The sequence below is a fragment of the Marmota marmota genome, unplaced genomic scaffold (genome assembly GCF_001458135.2).
Source record: "Marmota marmota marmota unplaced genomic scaffold, marMar, whole genome shotgun sequence".
NCBI classification, from domain to species: domain Eukaryota; kingdom Metazoa; phylum Chordata; class Mammalia; order Rodentia; family Sciuridae; genus Marmota; species Marmota marmota.
In genome coordinates, this window is record NW_025999842.1 from 58971658 (window position 1) to 58993215 (window position 21558).

General features: G+C 40.3%; 1 protein-coding gene across 10 annotated transcripts in view; it reads left to right on the forward strand.

Moving 5' to 3' along the window:
* The window catches only part of Phactr2 (phosphatase and actin regulator 2), a 199493-nt gene that overhangs the window by 77605 nt on the left and 100330 nt on the right, over positions 1-21558 (forward strand). For 6 of the 10 annotated variants that reach the window (XM_048799290.1, XM_048799293.1, XM_048799307.1 and 3 more), the window contains exon 2: positions 9154-9228. The exons of the other annotated variants lie outside the window; for them this stretch is intronic. In XM_048799290.1, coding sequence (XP_048655247.1) covers positions 9154-9228 — 75 coding nt within the window. The remainder of the gene's footprint in view (positions 1-9153; positions 9229-21558) is intronic. 10 annotated transcript variants of the gene reach the window in all.

A 21558-nucleotide genomic window follows, 5' to 3' on the forward strand; every position in this document is an offset into this window, starting at 1 on the left:
CATGTACTGCTGAATTTGGCCATTAGTATTAGCTTCCCAGGAGCAGATATTCCCCTTGTCAAGTATTGTTTTGGGATTCTGGCATGATCTCGTCAGAAAACTTTTGGCTGTGTACATTTTTCATTAATATTATTAGCAGCAAAGTAACCCAGTTCCCTCAGCAGCCATGTTTGAAATAACTGCGGGACACGGAAGGTGAAGAAGTCATCACACAATGGCAGTGGCCTAGGGAAGACTTGTAGAATCTCTGCCTTTTGCTTTTCAAGAGGCTCCTGTGAGCTCCTTCTGAGGTGGCTGCATGCTGATTGTTTAAGGGAGGAACCAAAGTCAAAGACCAGATGAAAACAGGTGTTTCACAATGAGTGGGAGGAACTGCAAGAAGGGTTTTAGTGCAGCACCTTTCTAGAAAGGAGGCTGAGCCCTTTTCCCTTATGGAAATGTGGGCAGCATTTTCTGTAAACTCCAAAAGGAAGCAATCATTTATTTAAAAATTCTTTTCATATGTTCCTTATTAAACAATGTATGGCTTTTAATTTTCGCCTCTGTACGTCAGGGGGCATTCCTTTCAATGTTATGCCTCTTCGCAGAACATAGCCCAGTGTGAAGCAAATTCCATTGAGTCTTAATTGGGTCCTCTAAAAGCTTTTTCTGATGGTTGCTCAGCCCCCTGTGGAAGGCCTCTGTTTGTTGTCTGAGGTGTGTGCTGAACACTGCCATGGAGCAGGGAGGCCACCAGCTCTGGGGGTGGGCTCACAGGATGATTCAGGAGTGCTGTCACCAATTTCTTCCATTTGAGGGATTTTGTGTTTCTCAAAATGTCTTCCACATCTGTGGAAGACTAACTTGTGCTGACCTGCCAACCTGTTTACTGAAGAGCTGGGTGAGGACGGAGACTTGGAATGAACCAGGACAAGTTAGGTGAGCCCCTGCTGACGGTTCCTGTCGGCCCTGCAGAGCTGTGCTTCATCTTCCCGGGGCTCCGGGGGCTGGCCTGGTGCACCTGTGCACATCCAGTGTTCTCTTGCTTGGAAGGGACCTGACTGTCCGTTTTCAAATGCAAACATGAAAAGAATAAAACCCAAACATGAGATTTTGAAAGGAATTTAGAAGTGTACTCTTTTAAAAAACTGAATTCCCTTCAGTCGTCCAACCACAGCTTGTGAGAACACATGCATGCCTCAGTTTACAGATGAGGACATTTTAATTTCATAAAGCCATTTAAAGTGTTCATAGCAGAAGGCTTCAGAGAATCTTTCTTTTTCTCTCTTTTAAGTGGGTTGAGGGTGAGGTTGAAAGCTATGTACTATTTTCACTTCACTTTCAACCTACTAATAAAAACTTACAGACCAAAGTGAATGTCTGTATTGGTGTGGTAGGGCTGCTATAACAAAGGACCCCAGTCTGGGTGACTTAAAAACAGAAATTTAGTCGGGTGTCTGGTGCATGCCTATAATCCCAGCAGTTTGGGAGGCTGAGGCAGGAGGATTATGAGTTCAAAGCCAGCCTCAGCAAAAGCAAGGCACTAAGCAACTCAGTGAGACCCTGTCTCTAAATAAAATACAAAATAGGGCCGGGGATGTGGCTTAGTGGTTGAGTGCCCCTGAATTCAGTCCCTGGTACCCCCCCCCCCCAAAATAAAAATCAAAAAAATTCATTTGCTCAGAATTCTGGAGTCTGGAAGTCCAAGATCAAGGGGTCAGCAGGGTTACTTTTTGCTGAGGCTTCCCGTGTTGGCTTGTAGACAGCCAACTTCTCTCTGTGACTTCACATGGTTATCCCTTTGCACACAAATCTGTGTCTGAATTTCCTCTTCTTACAAGGACCCCAGTCCTATTGGAGGACATCAGTCTACCCCAATTGGCTTTTAAAGAGCCTGTATCCAACTGTGGTCACATTCTGAGGTACTGGAGGTTAGGGCTTCAACGTATGAATTTGGAGTGGAGAGGGACACAGTTCAGCCCACAGCTTTGTCCTTAAAACCAGTGTTCACACCAGTATGCATAGACATGTAGATTTATTGTCTTCTTTCTGGCTTCTTCAATTTCATCCCTTAACCTTTTATAGTCTCTTCCCACTCAGCCACGGTGCCATACAGGCAGTAGAGGTGAGATGAATGAGAAGATGCGCAGAAGTGACTTTCAGCACTGGAAATTAGCCAGTGTCACTAGGCGATGTCACTTTGAAAGTAAAGCCCAAGAAGTAAAGGGCATATGGGGTAAAATTAGAAAATGATATATGTGAACATCATGTTTCGGCTATAATTGTGTAGGAAATGGTGAGCAGTATCTTTTGATTGAGTAATGCTGTGAAGGAAACCAATAATAGTTATCAGGATTCCAATCCTAAGCCACGCACCTATAACCCCTGGTTCTTGGGAGGCTGAGGCAAAAGGATCATAAGTTTCAGGCCAGCCTGGGCAACTTGGCGAGACCCTGTCTCGAAATGAAAAATAAAAACGGTTGAGGGCATAGCTTAGTGGTAGAGCACCACTGGGTTCAATCACCTGTGCAGCAAAAAAAATTTTCAATCCCATTATTGTGGTCAGTAACTGTGTATGTGCCACTTGACTGGTTTTATAATCTTCTTTGAGGTCTTGGGATGTGAGGCATTCTATTTAGAAAGTGTGTTCCCACATGTCACTCTGGGTATCCCTTTCCTTTTCTGTGTTTGATTTTTCTTACCTTGTGTGCTTTCAGTGTCTTAGGCATGTTTGATACCCAGCAGATTGACATGTCTCTTCACAAAGAGCCTCTAAAATAAGAAAGACAATGAATAGGGATGCTGGAGAATGATGGTGTTTAAACACCTGTCAGAGTAAAGCCAGAACAAGAATGCTCTTGCCAGAAAATGTAGCAGATTCACTGAGACAGGTTGGTAGTTCAAGATGACTCATATGTAGGTAATTGCATTTGTGCTCTGGCTCTACATATTGTCAGATACCTAGCAGGCTTCTCATGATGGCCTCCTAACTCTGGTTAAATTTCATAGAAACTCTTAATGGGGACGGTCAGTGGTCAGTTTGGGTGCACTGCCACATTGTCACAAGAAATGAAGGTAGTGATTTAAAAGCACATTCATCTCCTATTTCTTTTCAGTGCTGGGGATTGAACTCAGGGCCTTATGCATGCTAGGCAAGCACTCTGTTGCTGAGCTGCAATCTCAGTCTTCAAAATCCCTTATTAAAAATAGAACATGTCTCTCAAGCCATCTCAGCACAAAAGTAAGATTTGGGTGCAGCAGAGTCTAGCAATCCTCATTCCTTTGGTAAAAGGATTTAAAACCCCCAATAACCTCAGAAATTAATTTTATAGCATCTCCTTGGACCAGGAGTTGGTAGAAGTAAGTTAGACCTTGACATGACTGAGATGCAAAGCATTCCCCCAAAAGCTGTGTGCAAGACCCAGTTCTTTTGGGACCTGATCTGAATCCAGATAATGATGAGGTGGGCGTGGGGTGAGGGTGTGAGAAAGTCTTAGCCAAATTTCCATGCCTGTTAGCTGTGCCTCTGTCATTTTAGTCTTTGAAGACATTTTGCAGATTAGAATATGCAAACATTCAATCTAAGGAAGGTTAAAAGTCACAGAACATTGGTGTTTTTCCAAGTGAGAACAATTCACTTGGATCCAAGACCCTATTTCAGATTCAAAACTTACTGTCATATGGGTTACAAATGAAGTCTTACTGTATAGAATGCAAATAACTGTAAACATTTAATTAGCAATTACTTGTAGTTTTAAAGTCTTATTTTTATTTTGGGGTATTCTAATCCTGTGGTCAGAAAGAGCACTATAAAAGGGATCATAGAAGGGGAAGGACCCAGAATAAACCAAAGCCACTTTAATAATGATTTCTTAGACAGTCTCCTGGGTAATGATTCTTGTAGTGCCAAAGTCCTTTTAGACTTAGACATCTACATTGAGTTTAACCCATTTTTTCCCTGTCACCCCCCATAAGGAACACCTATAAGAAATTTGAATTGAGGAACAAATAAACCGGTTATGGTCACTTTGAAATAAATGACTTTAGAGTTCTATTATTTTGAAAAAAAAATAATGGGTGAAGGATTAGAGCACTTGCAAAACCTATGTATTTCCACATGTATACAAATATAAATATAAAGAGTATATTAAGTTCTAGTTTATAGTTTCCAACCTATTTGAATACACCTGTGTCAATTTTGTTGAAATATTTACAGATTGAAAACTTGAAACTTAAAGGGTTAAAAGTGGTCTTAAATGGTCTGAGGTTGATGAAATCATGGATCAAAACTTTTTTTTCCCTCTTTTCAGATTTTGACATTAGGCATATTTGGAAATGTGCAAAATGCAACTTCCTTTGTTTGGCAGCTGTAGCAACACACCTTATAAAGTGCAGCCTTTTCGAAACCCAAAAGCAACATCAACTTGTATCTGACTCAACGTAGACCGTTCCTAGTCAGATTCTCAGTACAATCCATTAGGTGTTGTATTAACCAGCATGCAGCCAGACTTTTGAATACATTGGTTTTTTTTTTCCTTACATACATGACAATAGTGGAATACATTGTTTTTTGTTTGCTCATTTTCTTTTGCTCTTTCGCTTGCCTGTCTCCCTCCCTCCCTCCCTCCCTCCCTTCCTTCCTTCCTTCCTTCCTTCTTTCCTTCTTTTCTTTTTCAGCTACAAGCATTGAAATAAAACCAGCAACTTCCCAGATGGTAGGTAAGAACCAAATCTCTCGTTCTTGTAGGTCATGTCAGCCTTCTTATTCAGTTCCTTTCTTTAATGGAGGGCATTTGTGCTCCAGGGTGGTGGTGATTTCTTTTGAGTGTCAGTTGGTCTCAGTGGCTCCTGGCTATTGTCTTGAGGTTAGTGGAAGAAGCAGGTGTATACTCTGGGTGGGTATATAGGAGTCTATTTTCCAGGGTGTTTTTGTTTTCCTGAAGACTTCTCAAAGAGCAAGAAAATGTTTGCCAAAATAATTCACTGTTCCACTCATTGATTCCAACTCATGCATAATCCACCCTCTACTTTTATACCCTAAACTCCTTGATTGCCCTTTTTCCACTTCCATATATTGTTTTTTGTGTTATCTCTATTAACCCTAGCTGCAGTCCATTCTGTGCATGAGGAAGAGACTCTGAAAGGTTGAATTAGGTTAACAGCTAGGAAGTGGAGGATCAGATTATTAAATTTATGTCTCTCTGGCCATAGAAGCCCATGTTTTTTTCTCCACAGTACTCAGAGGTCTGGGTATATACTAAAAATGAATATTTCTTGTTTTTTAAGCATACAAAGAATCATACTGCGATGCCAAATAGCCAGAGAAATAAACAAAACACACTGTTTTCTGACTACTCTGGAAGCTTGGATATGGAAATGCCTAAGTGTGAACCATCTCCATCCATTTCTGTCTGCTGCCTGGGAGACTCGTCAAACAGCAGAGATTCAGTTCTCAGTTGAAGGGTGGAATGGGAGGTGTAGTGTGGTCTCTTTAGATTGGAACAAAAATGTGTTGCTGGTTGCCAGTCTTAAAGAAGGAGTCCTAGTGATCCAGCGTGTTATGGCACATGCTCAGCTGTTTGCCAACACTGAGCTACTGCATGAAATAACTTTATCTTTTAGTTCTACTAGATTCTCCAGCTTAAGTGAATTGAAAGTCTAAAGCATTGATTCTCAGCCAAGAATCTGTAATCATGTTTAATCAAATAATTTTAAGTAAAAAATACATTTTTAATTATGGAAAGGGAAAGGGACATGGGTGGAGAGGATAAGTGAGGATAGAAGGGAGGATGGATGTGCTTAAGATGCAGTATATTGCATGTATGGAAATGTCACAGTGAAACTCCTTAACTTGTACAGTTAATATGTGTTCATAATAAGAAACAAAGTAAACAACCAAAAGGCCATTTTAGAGTTTCTATATTGTATCATAGTTTTTTAAGAGATTCAAATTCCCATGTGTGATGCTTTAAAAAAAATGGAAAAAACAAAAACAATTTGGATTTCAATCCAATGTAGTCAGGTAATCTCCTCTTCTGCTTTCTTTACTTTTCTTTCTTTTCTTCCTGAACTTCTCCAGTTAGGGGAAAGAAGGTAAGGACAAGAAGCATCTGAGATGCCTAATAAGAGTGTTTAGTGGAAGAAAGAACTGTTAATGGAGTGGGTGGGCTTGGGATGGAGAGACTCTTGAAAAAATTCATGTTCACCGCTCATCACTGTGGGAAAACAGAAACTTCTTAAAAGATTATTTCACATATAAATTCTTCCAGCTGTTTTTCAATTATTTGTCTTTGATGAAGTGTCTTTAAATTCTACTGTAAGCAGCAATTAAGTGTTCACTTACCTGAAAAATATGTCACCCCGCCTGTACTGTTCTTGTGAGTGTTAATCATCTTTCCTGCTGGCTTTGATAGTTTCCCAATTTCAAACGTTAGTGTTTGTTATATTATCTTTCAAAATGTTTGGAATTCTACAGGAAGGCACTGTTGGAAACAGTTTCCTCTGTGGGAATAGTCTAAAGACCTACTTGAATAAATCATAGCCTAGCTAGGCCAGACCCTGCAAATGATTGCTACACATGACTTACATTTTCATTTTTCAAATATTAATTAAGGACCTTCTGGGTTATAGGTATAGTATGGGGGCATCCCCAAAATGAAAACCAGTTTGTCCCTCATCTCATGGGACTCCTGATATAATGGGAAAGATTATTTTTTCTTCATAATGAGACAGTCTTTGCCCCTATTCACTTAATTACAACAACAACTAAAAATTATTTTTATGGCTTCTGGAAAAGTTGGTGAACTACATCTAGCTACTTTTGAAGTGCAGTTACGGACTTTTCCCCGCCACTGTAGCACACGGTCAACATTCCTTCAATATTAAAAATCTTAATAAAAATGATATGAGAAAAGAATTTTGGAATAAGCTCAGTGGCTGGATAGTGTCCAGATTGGATTCAGGAGCTTTCCGAGTGGTGTGATACCCAAGTCCTGCTGGTGGGACTCGTTTCCTGGAAAGCTTGCTCAACATGCATGCCGTTCTGAAAAAGAACCAGAATAGGACATCCTGCAGGTGGGATCTCCTCGGTGATCCATGCGGGAGAGGAAAAGATACAAAGTCAACACTGAAGATATCATTATCATAAACTTGGTTTTTAAAAAACTAGTGGGATTGTTTCTCTCTCAAGAACATTAGGTGTACAAACTAAGGAATGTTAATCCTCAGTGACTTTTAAATAGTTTCCTATTTAATTTGAACAGGTTATTTCCACCTTTTAAGCAAATTTATGAAAATAGCCTAAAATTATGAAACCCTGGAACAATTTTACCCCCAATTTTTTACTCATAATTGGGAGACTTTTGCGCCATTCATGTCAGGGAAACTGTTCTCTTGGAGTTACCTACACTCCTCTGCCCGCATTACCTGCTGTGAGTCTAGGTTGGAATGAGGGTTGCTTCACTAGTGTCATCCTCCATCACTGACCATAAGCTCCCTAAGGGCAGAGATCAGCTCCACATAGAACCTTCTTTACAATGGTTGCTCAGTAAATTAATTGTGACTGAAATGCTTCCATTCCATAGTAGGCACATTTTTCTACATGGGCATCTTTTTATAGACTTCCTCCTCCTCTTCCTTGCCTTATCTGAAACCTGGCTGTCCTTGGTAGTAGCACAGCTTCTCTGATAAAGCTGTTTAATGGAGGTTCTGTGGTCCTTTGCCCCTTATACCACAGGCACCATTGACGTTACCCCAGCTTCCCAGTGCCATTTTCCACCATCTTGTTCCAGGACTGTGCACACCTTCATTTGAAGTACATTCCATCATGCCAAGTATTCTTGCTACCATCTCCAGACTACCATCTCATCTTCCTATGCACCAGATGAGATTCAGGCTTACCCTCTCCACCTCATCTTCCTATTACTCAAAGAAACTCAGTCTCCCTGTGGCTGGTCTGGCATTCTGGCTGGTGCAGTACTGTAGCCCTTCTGTCTCATCTTCACCCTCTCCACCCCTGAGGCTCCTTCTCCTCATCCCATAAACATTCTTGAGTGTCCTTCACACTTTGTGAATTTTAAACAAACAGCAAACAGAACCTTTTCTTATACTGGATCAAACTCAATGCCAAAAAAAGTTCAAGGTTCCTTATTGCGCAAAGCCCACTTGCTCCTAAATGTAATTGTTTCTCTGAGAATTTACCCCTGGCCCTCAACAGCTGCTTTTGTTTGGAAGATTCCACCAAACTTCACTCCAACTTTTTGCTAGTGTGTCAGTAATGAATTTCTGACTGTCTGTTGGACCTCTTCCCTTGGATGTCCTGCCAACACCTGAAGTTCATAATGTCTAAACACGATCTGAAGGTCTTTCCTCCAAGTCTTCTTTCCTCCTGACATCCCACTCCACCCCTGTGGAAGCTCAGGCCATGGAGTCCTCTGTGACTTCTCCAGGCAGTTCCTCGGACTCTTTCTCTGCAATGTCCCTTGGATCCATTCATCACTTTCAGCCCTTTTCCACTGCTCCTCTCCAAGTTCAGATGCCTGGGATGTTGCAGTCACCTCTTAATCGAACTACAAGTATATAAATCTGGGTGCCTTGGGAACACCACATGACAAATTGACATAAATTCTTCTCTGTGGAATCTATCTCCCGGCATCCTGCTTTCCATTGCATACGCTGCACATTTCAAAACCTCTGCCCTGGGGAGAGTCCAGAGTGCTACATGTGGCCACCTCTTTGTAGAACCAGGCATGAGGACTTGGTGTGACTGCCAGGGAACTGTTGGACATGCAGACAGGGTCAGTCATGTTATATGTAGATTCTCAGGGCCCTTACTTATCCACCAGCCTTTTGACGAAAGACATTGGTTCAGATTTAATGTGTTACTTTTTAATAATATTTCTGTTACTTTCATCCTCCTTAGGAATTTTTTTTTTGTCATTTTGTCAGAAGCAAAAATTTAGTCACTTACTTAAAAAATCACGATGATTTTATTGGATTTTATTTTACAATTATATGGAAGGCCTGCTGGCCTCGCTCCTGTGGTTCCATTCACCTGTCCACAGGCTCAGCACAGGCAGGGCGATCATTATCCTAACACGGGTGGATTGCAATCCTTTTTTACTTGGCTAACTGTCCACTAGAGTTACATATGGACTTTTCTTCCTTTTCACGCAGCGCACCCTCTACATACCCTGGACTCTGAGAGTCGCCTCAAGGAGATGACTAGCCTTCAAGGGAAGCGAGGTAGAGGTCGGTGGGTTCCTTAGTTTTTCTCTCTTTCATGTGCTTCCTGTCCTTCCTAAGCAGAGCTATCGCTGTCTTTGTGGAGAGAACCCTTGGCTCCTCGTGAAAGCAGCGCTCTTCAGAACTTCAAATACTGTCATTGTCACTAAAATTTATTTTTCATTGTAAAGTGACCCTTTTCCTACTCAATCGGAGTTCCTTGAACCCTCTAACGTGAGTGACTTTACTTAATCTGTTAAATATTCTGTGGCAGGTCTAGGGGATATTGTTCGTGTCAGTGAATCAGGATGTCATACAGCTGCACAAACATACTTATTCTGCAGGCCTTTTGGCCACAAGTTTAAACTCTGGAATTCTCTGTCAGTACTTGCAGGCAGATGGAAGTCTTTAGTAGCTTCTCCCCTTTGGGGGTTTAGAAAGAATGACTGCCTGTGTTAGAAAAACAAGTTAAAAAATTGATGGTATCAAACTTCTAAAATTAATACTATGGTAAATAAAGATTCTATACAATCAAAGGTAAATATAAAGTGAACAGAATAGTCTGCCTACAACCAGCATGTAATTAACTGTGTTAACACTGATTGCTGTAGAGAGCAAAAAAGTACCTGCCCTAGTTTAGATTAGTGCAAACAAGTGGTTCTGGGTAGAAATGAATTATTGTTCATTAGGGTTTCTGTCTTGCCTTCTCTTAAAATATACTCTCATCCATAACCCTTCTCCCTATTTTATACAAAGGACACTCTGGAAGCAAGCTGCTGAGTTTAAATCCCACTTACCAGCTGTGTAACCTTGGGCAAGTTGCTTGCTCTCTCTGAACTTCAGTTTCCTCATCTACAAGATGGGGCTACATTAATAGCACTTACATCACAGAGTTGTAGTGATGATTAATGAGGCAATACTCATGAAGTCCTCAGAACAGGTCTTCCTGTGATCTGTAAGATTGATATACTCAGCACAAAACAATGTGAAGAATCATTGAATTGTTAAAGTTGGAAAGGCTCCTGGAGATTATTTAACCTAGTCTCCTAATTTCAGCATTGAAAAATTAGGGTCCTTGCTCAAGGTCATGGGGCTAGTTAAGTAGCAGCGTTGGATCTAGGATCCAGCTCTCTTCTTGGCTGTCCCTTAACCATCCCAGTTGGGTGGTCAAAATCCAGAATAATAACCCAGATTTACTGCCTGTGCAGATTGTGCAATGTCTCCTTCACTTTCTGTTTTACAGTCTTACTGTTAGAGCCATGAGGAGGTACTCCTAGTTCACCAGGAACTGAACTATCATATTCCAGTGAAGACAGCCTGGTAGAGGGGGACAGTACCCTGATTAGGAATCAGGTGACCTGGACTTTCCTTTTTGCCATGAGCTAACTCTTTGGGAAGCCATGTGGCCCTTTTGTGGCTTGGTTTTCTCCTCTATAGGGCCTTTATACATAGAATCAGACAATATGGAACTCCTAGGTTAAACGTGGTTGTAGTTCCCATTGCGGGTAACATTGAAATCGAGTGCTTTGGGAAATTACATTGCTCAGAACTGATATGCAGAGTAAGACTATAGGTAAAACTGTCACTATTTACTCAAAATAAACTTCTTCTCCATCTTTAGTCTTGCTTACAGGAGCTTCTAATTTTGTACCACTTCAGGGAAACCTCAAAAGCAGGTGTCAAGGTAAATGAGCTTTTCCAGAAACCTGGTAAGGGAAAGGAGATATTATTTTCATTTTCCAGGTAAGGACAGTAGTAATGATGTCCTTGCTCAAGAAAAGTCATGCAGAAGGCTCATTATTTTCAAGTTCTCTGTCTTCTGAGGTCTTGCTCAGACAGCGTTTTGATTTTGTAACTGGGTAGCTTTGCTTTGAAATGCTCACATACTAAGATTAAGCTCCATAGATGAATCTCACAGTCCATGAAAGAAAGACACCAAAGGGTATGTCGTGTGATTCCACTAACTGAAAGTTCAAGGAAAGGTGAAACAAATCTGTGGTGATGGAAGTGGTTGTGGGATGAGGGAATGGAGGGAAGCAAGTGGGACTCGACTGGGGAATAGCACAAGGAAGATTTCTGGAGCCTGGGAATGGTGTGTGCCTTGCTCTGGATAGGGACTGCAAATGAAGAATCATTGTGTGTGTGATACTATATGTATCATGCATATTGTACGTTATACCTCAAAAATGTCTATCTATATGTTATATTTCAAAAAATTTGGGGGGGAAAATGCTGCATAGTATTAGTATAGTTTAGTTTTTAATCTTCCTTGTGGTACTGGGAATGGAACCCAGAGGCACTCTACCATTGAGCCACATCCCCAGCCCTTTTTATTTTATTTTGAGACTGAGTCTCACTAAATTGCATGGGCTGGCCTTGGACGCGCAATCCTCCTGCCTCAGCCTCCCAAGTTGCTGTGCAGATTGTGCAATGTCTCCTTCACTTTCTGTTTTATAGTCTTACTGTTAGAGCGATGAGGAGGTACTCATCGCTAGCCTGTAGAACAGTGGTGCAGAGGGCCATTTTATTTTATTTATTTATCTTTATGTGGTGCTGAGGATCGAACCCAGGGCCTTGCACATGCTAGGCGAGCACTCTACCACTGAGCCACAACTCCAGCCCACAGAGGGCCATTTTAGAGACAGACAGATGTGAGTTCTAATCCAAGCTCTGTCATCCACTGCACCTGGCTCATAGTGCTGGTTTTAATGACAGTGTACTGATCTTATTTGAGTTCTCTTTAGAGAACTTCATAGTTTCTCTCAAGTTTAGAAGGGTCAGAAATTGGTAAATTGGGACTCAAGTATGAAAGCAGCCTTAGAAGAGGAGTCTTCCTTTAGGGAGAGTAAAATCCGTTCATCATACACTGTTACAGTAATGTTTCTCACATCCTATTACATTTCTTTAAATTTAATTTAACTTCTGGTTTGCATTCTGTTCTTTTATTCTTGAGAATTTAAAAAGAGAGTAGCTAAATAATTTTTAAATGTTAACCATGATTGTTACCTTAATGCTAATTATTTTTTAAGGAAATATCTAGTGATTAAAAGTAATTTTTTGGATTAGCTAAGATCATTTCTATTTCTAAAATTCTATTATTCTCAGAGTTTTAAGAGGTAGTATACATTTATATAGAGAAAGTTAAAAAGTTCCTTTTAGAGCATTTCACATTTGACCATTTCACATGTACAAGGACATGACTTTATAATTAGTTTGTTTCTTTTTTCCATAAATATATGTCATGTGCCGATTCTGAGCAGAGCACTATGATAATGAGAAAGTGCTTCTTGGCATTACTTTAAAAGGTCAGTCATACTTGGTCTGTTCCCCTGTGGGCTGTCCCCTCCTTAATTTCCACCTGGAAGTCTTCCTCATCTCCATGGCTCGAGTTCATGGCTCTCAGTCCCTGGGAAATATTCTTGGGACACCCAGCCAGAGTTCACTGCTTCCTCCTGGGAGCTAGCTACTCTGCTTCCACCTCTGTTCTTGGCTCACATCAGTGACCACTGGTCACATCTGCTTCCCTGATCACACTGAAGGAGCTCAGGGAGAGAATCGTGCTTGGCTGTTCCTGTGATCTTCCTGGATCTTGCACAACAAGCCACAGCCCCAAGTTGTCAAAGCTAGCCTGGAGAACAGTGGTGCAGAGGGCCATTTTATTTTATTTATTAATCTTTATGTGGTGCTGAGGATCGACCCACGGCCTTGCACGTGCTAGGCGAGGACTCTATCACTGAGCCACAACTCCAGCCTACAGAGGGCCATTTTAGAGACAGACAGATGTGAGTTCTAATCCAAGCTCTGCCACTTGATTCAGTGTGCCACTGGAGGAAGATACCTCGTCATTATCTACTCAATAAATCTTTAATCTTTCTCATTGTAGAAATGCTACGTATCTCAAAGGTATTGTAAAAATTCGCATGAGCTGATGATTCAGGTAAAGTGCTTTGTCCAGTTCCTGGTACATAAGAAATACTAAAAACAACAACAACAACAACAACAAAAAATGAGCCACTATTAATTCTGCAATAATAAAGTGCTTCTAACTTTAACTCTTGGGAGACAATGAAACCTGGATGAGTCAATGAATAGCTCATTAGTAGGTGCTGCTCACTAGCCTTCCAAGCAAAGCTTAAGTCATGGAGTTTCTGTTCCTGCATCTTCCCACTCTCTTCACATCCCTGGGAGTTGAGGGATAACAAGGATGAGCTGGGAAATGCATTCTCAATAGGTCTGCAATAAACACTTAACTCCTTTAAATTGGATTTTTTTTTTTTTTTGGTGGTACTGGGGATTGAACCAGGGATACTCTTCCACTAAGCCACATTCCCAGCCCTTTTAGTTTTTTGTTTTTTTTTTTTTTTGAGATAAGGTCTCACTAAGTTACTGAGGCTGGCCTGGAACTTGCCATCCACCTGCCTCAACCTCCTGAGTTGCTGGGATTACTGGCGTACATCACTGTACCCTCCTTAAATTGACTTTTGGTCCCAAGTAAAATTTTATTATTGAAAAGAGTTCAACTTCAATTATGTAGAAATAAAGTATAGGGAGCCTTTTTATTCCCAGATTTGTCATTCTTTGTCAGCACTCCACGAGAACATGATGTTAATCCCTGTGCCTGTGTGTGTGTGTGTGTGTGTGTGTGATCTCCGCTCTCTGGTGTGGTCTCATAACTGTAGCTGAATACTTCCTAATGTTGCAACTGGGCCCATTGTCTGCCCTTTGCAAGATGTTGAATATCCCTTAACTTTATTTGGGTTTATCACATGCTAGAAAGTGTTGAAATAGAAATATGATGACCTGTAAATGTTCTCTTCATGATGAGCTACTGGGAACTGAAAGTATTCATAAAAGCAGTTTTGGAGGGAAAGCCAGGCAGCCCTGAAACATGGTACTTTCCCAAACTCCCTTGAGCAGAAATCTTTACTCTGAGCACCCTTCAGGTCTCTTAGAGCAGTAGTCCATTGACTCCCAAGAATCTGCTAAATCTTCATGCTCCTTCCAATACATGCCGGCTGATACCAAATTTTACAATAGAAACTCTCTTTTAGAATAGTTTCAAACTTTCAGAAATGTTGAAAAGGTAGTACAGGAAGTTCTTATGAGCTTCCAACTCACTTTCTGCTATTGCTGGTATCTTATGTGTATGATACGTTTGTTACATCAAGGAACAGTCATTTGTATGTTATCACTAGCTAAACTGCACAGTCTATTAGGATTTCACTAATTTCCACCTGATGTCCTTTTGTTTGTTCAGGATTCCATTAAGCATACCACATTTTTGTCCTCATGACTCCTTAGGCTCCTCTGGTCTATGTCATTTACTCAGATTTTTCTCATTTTTAATGACCTTGACAGTTTGGAAATATACTGGCCAGGTATTTTGGAAATGTCCCTGAATTTGGTGATGTCCTGGTGTCTTTCTCATGATTACTCTGGGGTGGTGGGCTTTGAGGTTCTGTTCTCATCACATCATATCAGCTTATCGCTGATGTTGAACTGGATCCCCTTGACGAAGTGGTGCTTTTTAGTGTTCTCTTCAGTGAAGTCATTCCTTTCTCCCCTCTTTCCATACTGAACTCTTGGGAAGGAAGTCACTGTGTATGGCCCATATTTAAGGCAGGGAAGTTAAGTGCCACCTCCTTGAGAAGGGGACATTTATATGAATTACTTGGAGCTCTTCTATACAGATATAAATCTTACTCCCATATTAATTTACTTATTCAGTATTTATTTTTATCAATATGGACTTATAGATATTTATACTTTGAGTTATAACCTAATACTATACCATTTGTTTTATTTCCTCAAATTGTTCCATCTTTGGCCTTTGAGGACCAAAGATCCTCAATTCAATTTGAATTGGCTTCTGTGTTCCTCTAACAGACTCCTATCACTTAGTGTTTTGAGTCCTTCCTTATTTTCCGGCTCTGTAAGATACTGCAAGGCTCATCTAACATTTTCCCTGTTCCTCCTTTTTTTTTTTCTGAGAAGGGTACTGGGGATTGAACTCAGCAGCACTCAACCATTGAGCCACATCCCCAGCTCTAATTCGTATTTTATTTAGAGACAGGGTCTCACTGAATTGCTTAGTGCCTCGCTTTTGCTGAGGCTGGCTTTGAACTTGTGATCCTCCTGCCTCAGCATCCCAGACGTGCACCACCATGTTCACCTTTCCTCTTATTAAAGAATGCTATTAGAAACTGTGTTGGCTTTCTGTCACTGTGATAAGATACTTGAGATAATCAATTTAAAGGAGGATATGTTTATTTTGTTTATAGTTTTAGAGGTTTCAGTCCATAGTCAGCTGACTCAGTTGCTTTTAGGCCTGTGGTAAAGCAGAACATCAGCCTAGAGGATCTGGTGGAGCAAAGTTGTTGACCTCACAGTGGCTGGGACATAGAGAGTGGGAGAAAAAGAGGGAGTAGAGGAAGGGGCAAGGGACAAGATATACTCTTCAAGGGCCCATGCCCAAGGACCTACTTCCTCCAAATGGGCCCCACATGTTATTTCTCTGTTTTTGTTATTATTGGGCCCCTAAGTTTCCATCACCAGCTGGGGACCAAGCCTTTAGGGACTATTCCAGTTCCAGAATCTCACAGAAACCAAGATCTGAGTCCTGCATGTGCTCATTGCTAGTGGGATGCTATTGCTTCTAGTTCCTCTGAGAAGACAGAGCTAAGAAATACATGTGGGTGCACTCAACAAAGTCTATACACATGTCTACAATCTGACTTTCTACTGTCTCTCTATCTGGCCCAACATGAGTTCGTCCAGATGTTTCTAACTGTACTTGGTGCCACATGGATCATTCCAGATTTCCCCACTTATCTTTTTTCTCCAGCTGGGAGAAACCTGGCTCCCACTGTTAGCCAATTACTGACTTGTTGGATCTCAGTCTACAGATGCAGCAGTTTCAGGATTTCTCACATATACCTCTCATTTTTGATTCTTTTGTTCTTTTATGTATTTTTTTCTCTCTCTCTTTCTTCTCCACTGGCCACTGCTTTTATTCCCTTAAAAGAAGTGATTTGGCCCAACGCAATGGAAACTCTAGTAAGGGAGAAAGTAAAGATCTCCTTTAAAAGTGCAAGGCCAGGATTGCCCCTTGGCTGCCTTAAAAACCATTATCCAGTCTACTCTGCAATGGCTCTCAGCATCGCTCCACTCTGACCTTGCTGTATACTTGGATCTGTGCCCAGAACCAAGTACCTTGTGTGTCACGCATCTCAAGTCATTGTTTCAGTGGAGAGAGATACCTCCTGTGAATGTAGGAAGTAAAGCCAGGGCTTCCCCTTTTTTTTTCTTATGATCTGTGGCCTTAAAGGGGTAAGGGGCAGAATTTTAATGGAAACATAATAGAACTAGAAATAAAAAATAGAAATAAATTCTATAGTGATAATCTTAATGTTTTATGAACATAATAAATTCCAAAGATACACATACATCAAAAAATGATAATAAAACAGCCCAGAAACTATATTTTAAGGAAATTAAGGCTGGTTTATTTGGGTATTTTTTCCCCTTCCTTAAAGCACACAGTAGGGCAGGGGGCTATCAAAGCATTATTTTCCACATGATATTTCTCTGTTTTTGTTATAATTGGGCTTCAGAAATGTATTTGCATTTACCTCCAAATATTTAAGGATTTTTAGAGAAAATTGAGACCATCTTTATCATTTACTTTTTTCATAGGGGCTCTCAGCCTGCACCAGATCAGTACCAGGAGATCTTTTACTGAGATTCTAAATGATCTTTTAACTACAAAATTTGTGATATGGAATAGTATGCATCATTTGTCTTACTTTCTTGGTGACTAAAATAATTATGTGTACAGAAAAATGGATTTTAAGATAATATTTAATGTTATATCCAAAATATAACATTAAATATTACTTTAAAAACTACAAACTCTTGCTGGGTACAGTGGTGCATGCCTATAATTCCAGCACCTTGGGAGATTGAGGCAGGAGGATCTCAAGTTCAAAGCCAGCCTCAGCAAAAGTGACACACTAAGCAACTCAGTTAGACCCTGTCTCCAAATAAAATACAAAATAGGGCTGGGGATGTAGCTCAGTGGTCAAGTGTCCCTGAGTTAATCCCCAGTGCCCCCTCCCCCCAAAAAATCTATAAACTCACACATTAAGTACATTTACCTTTTCTAAAAAGATCTGTCATTCAGTTCTCAAATCTCAAAAGGGAGAATATTCAAATACATAATATATTTTATATGATAATTATCTAGTCTCTTTTATTTTTTTGGCCCATACGATCACCTTTACACTGAGGCTGCGTAATTGATGAATTTCTGTTTAAATGAAAATAAAACCTGCATATGTTCTCTAAATATTTATCATTGGGTGGTGTGGGCTTATTTCAACAGGAAAATAGATTGAGGTGTATGTGTGTGTGTGTCATTTAAGATTTTTACATTCGAATAGCTAATGACTGTATTTCAGAATATGCTATATTTAAAGTATATATCTCTGGCATGAAAAGGAAAGTCCTCATGAACCACTCCAATAATATGAAAGTGAATCACAATTAACATTGAAAACAGGAAATTTCCGCTTTCATCTGGGATACATCTGGCAATTTGTTCTCTGTGTGTAAATGCGAAATTCACTAGACTTACTATGAAAGAATTTATAGAAAGATTCAAATGTGTTTTAACGATAAATTGATTCAAAAGAAAAAATATTAAAGTATCAATGGCACTACCAGTATCCTGAATGTGCAGAAAAGAGAAAAAGTAATATTTGGCTCATTAACTCAAGAGTAGGTGATAGCCCTCTTCATTTCCGTGCTTTCTGTGAAGTACAGTGGCATTTTGACTAACTGTGCTGTCATATAGTCTCCCGTTGCAAATGTGATTCACTGAAATAGCCCAACAATTATAAAAATCACAAGTGGATTCTATTCAATCAGGGAAAAGAAGTGTGTGTGGGGGGGGGGGGGCACTGGCACTAGCTCAGGCCCTTTACAGACCTGAGATAAAGATAGAACCACATAAGCCTTATCAAGAAATCAAGAAAGATAATAACTTAACCTTTGGATTTTTTTTTTTCCCTCATGATGCTGGAGATTGAACCCAAGGCCTTGTGCATGCAAGGCAAGTGCTCTATCAACTGAGCTACGTCCCCTTTGTCCCCAGCCTCTGGGCTTCTTACACAGTCAAGAATTTAACATTAAGGCTTCATTTTTCACTCATCCACCCTCTCACTCCATCTCAGTAATGGCCACCTTCTGCAATCTTGGGAGTTATTTAATATGGATTTTTAAAATGTATTTTTATTTACAGGAGAAAAATAAACTGTGTGTTTCACTGATTCAGATGGAAAAGCAGGATTTTTGTGACACATCAGGGAAACAGATATGGTTTGGAAGATCAAGTCCCCAGTCTAGTGTGAGAAAACAAGAACTAGATGTTTGTAGTCACAGAGATGAATTCAAGGTAGAAACTTTAGTTCCACTGATTTGTAATAGTCCTTTTGTATTTTACAGCATTTAAACTATTGAAAATTAAAATCTTTTATGAGAGTATAACGTAGTAGAGTCTCATGAAGAAGAGAAACCATACACTCACTTCCTCCCTGGGTTTGCCCCCTGGTTCACAGAAGGCCGTTGGACAGGAGCAGAAGTGAAGATTTTACTCTGTTACTGTGGCTTAGCTTCGAAATCCATCTAACCCCCTGCCCTGCCCCCACATCTCTGTTGAGTCACAGCTGAAGGTAGGGTTAGGACACTTACAGAAGCATCCCTAGTGCTGCATCTCCAGGTGACCCTAGAAATGCAACAGTCTGGTTACATCTGCCTAGATAGCACCCAAAATTAGAGTAGACCTCACTAGGAGGAGGAATGGGATTTATCCACACTCATCTGGAAGGAGAACTCACAAGGATTGAGGAGTTGGTATCTATTGAATGTCCTTTAACATTCACTTTGAGATTTTTCTTGGTTCTTGGTATGTCAAGTGATTTCCACCCCCCTTCCTGCCCCACTGGAACTTGAACTTATTTATATTATGTTACAAGACTCTAGACTTTATTGAAACCTGCTTTCATTGGCTTTGTCTGACACTTCTTCTGCCAGGCAAGCAGTGAGTGTCCCTTGTCCCCACTCCCCTCTCCCACTCCCCTGTGGAGTTAGAATCCATCTTCCCTTCTTGTTCTCTGTTAGCACACTGTGTATGGGGGTGGGGGGTCCTCATTACTGTTGGGTAGGTGTGGGACTGTCAGATACCCACATGGTCTTCAAGGACCCAAAGGGATGGTGACCTTGTTCCCAGTGGGCAGTGATTTGACACCAGCCCAGTACTGGGAGTAACATTTGGTTATTGTGGATGGGGTGGAAATCCATGCTCCTGGGGATGGTTCATTAGCAGATGGCAGATGTGAAGGTCCTGGCTCCCTAGCTGGTCTTTTCTCACAAGACTGGATTCTGACTCCAACTCCCTCAGGGGTGTTAGGGTCCCTTGTTGGAGCCCAGTGAGAGTGCAAGTGTAGTTCCTCCACTCAACTTTTTCTGGCATGGTGGTCACAGTCCTTCTGTGATGTTTGACCACTCAGAGCAATTACCATCTACAGAGTTTCTGTCTTGCTAGGTACCCCCTTCCCTGGACCCATGGCTAGAGAGAGGCTCTTCTGACCTGAGCCCATCGGCTGTGTTTCTGGGTTGCCATCTTCTTTAGCTGAAAGTGTGGGGTGTGTAAGGCCAGAAGCAAATCTAGGGAATCTCACCACATGCTGGTTCTTGAGTTTTGAGGTCCCAGACTGCGCTACTGTTACTTCACCTTTCACAGTCTTCTTACATTTGTTAAATATATGACATGGAGGTGATGATGTTCAGCAAGACACATAGGAATAAGTAACTGTACTCCATCTTTCTGGAAGCAGGAACACTTGCTGCAAGTTCAGCTTCTGCTTTAAAAGAAAAAAAAATTGTTTTGCCCCAACATTTTATCATAAAAGTTTTTAAAACTACAGAAAAAAATAAAAGAGTGATACTCCCCCCACATATCTACCACCTAGACTCAACACAACATTTTTCTCTATTTCATTTTATTGCACATTTATCCATTTACTCATTTCATCTATTGATCCACTTATTTATCCATTTACTCATTTTTTGATGGATATAAGTACAGTTAACCTCTAAACACTTTAGCAGGCATGTCATTAATTAGATTTTACTCTTTTTATGGCTTTTCTAAGGTAAATTTTACCTAAAGTGAAATGAGCAAAGTCGTAAATACCATTTGGTCAGTTTTGCATAATCCAACCACTATTAAGATTCCATCACCCCCATAAGTTCCCTCAACTCCCTTTTCAATTAATTCCTACCTCCTTCTCATCCTCAGAAGGAATTATTATTCTGATTTTCTTAGGGTTTTTTTTTTTGTTGTTGTTGTTGTTTTTGTTGTTGTTATTGTTGTTTGTTTGTTTTTGGCATTGTTGTTGCTTGTTTTTGCCATAAATTCATTTTTCCTGTTTTGACCTTTATATAATGGAACCACACATGCACTCTTTCTCTCTGCCCTTTCAGCACAATTTTTTTTGAGATGCATTCCTGTTGTTTGTGTCGGTGTCTTGATGTAATGGTGTTAGCAAGAGAAATAGTGATAAGTAAGCTTCCTGCATCTTCCTGGAAGTACAAGGCTTTGCTATTCAATTTTTGGTTTTTATTTGTTTCTCTTTTTAAATTTTTAAGTTTGTTTTATTTACTTATCCATGACAATGGAATGCATTTATGCATTTTGATATACCATACATAGATGGGATATAATTTCTCATTTTTCTGAGTCTACATGTTGCAGAATCATATTGGTCATGTAGTCACATATGTACACACAGTAATAATGTCTGTTTCATTCTACTATCTTTCCTATCCCCACATCCCCTCCCCTCCTGTCACTTCCCTCTACCTAATCTGAAGTAACACTATTCTTCCCTAGTGTCCCCTGCCTTCTTGTGAATTAGCATCCGAAAATTAGAGAAAACATTAGACCTTTGGTTTTGTGGGATTGGCTTATTTTGCTTAGCATAATATTCTCCAACTCCAACCATTTACTGGCAAATGCCATAATTTCACTGTTCTTTAAAACTGAGTAATTTCCATTGAGTATATATACCACATTTTCTTTATCCATTCTTCTATTGAGGGACACCTAGGTTGGTTCCATAGTCTAGCTATTGTGAATTGAGCTGCTATAAATATTTATGTGGCTGCATTACTGTAGTATGTTGATTTTAAGTCCTTTGGGTATAAACCAAGGAGTGGGATAGCTGGGTTAAATGGTGGTTCCATTACCAGTTTTATGAGGAATCTCCATACTGCTTTCCATAGTGGTTGTACCAA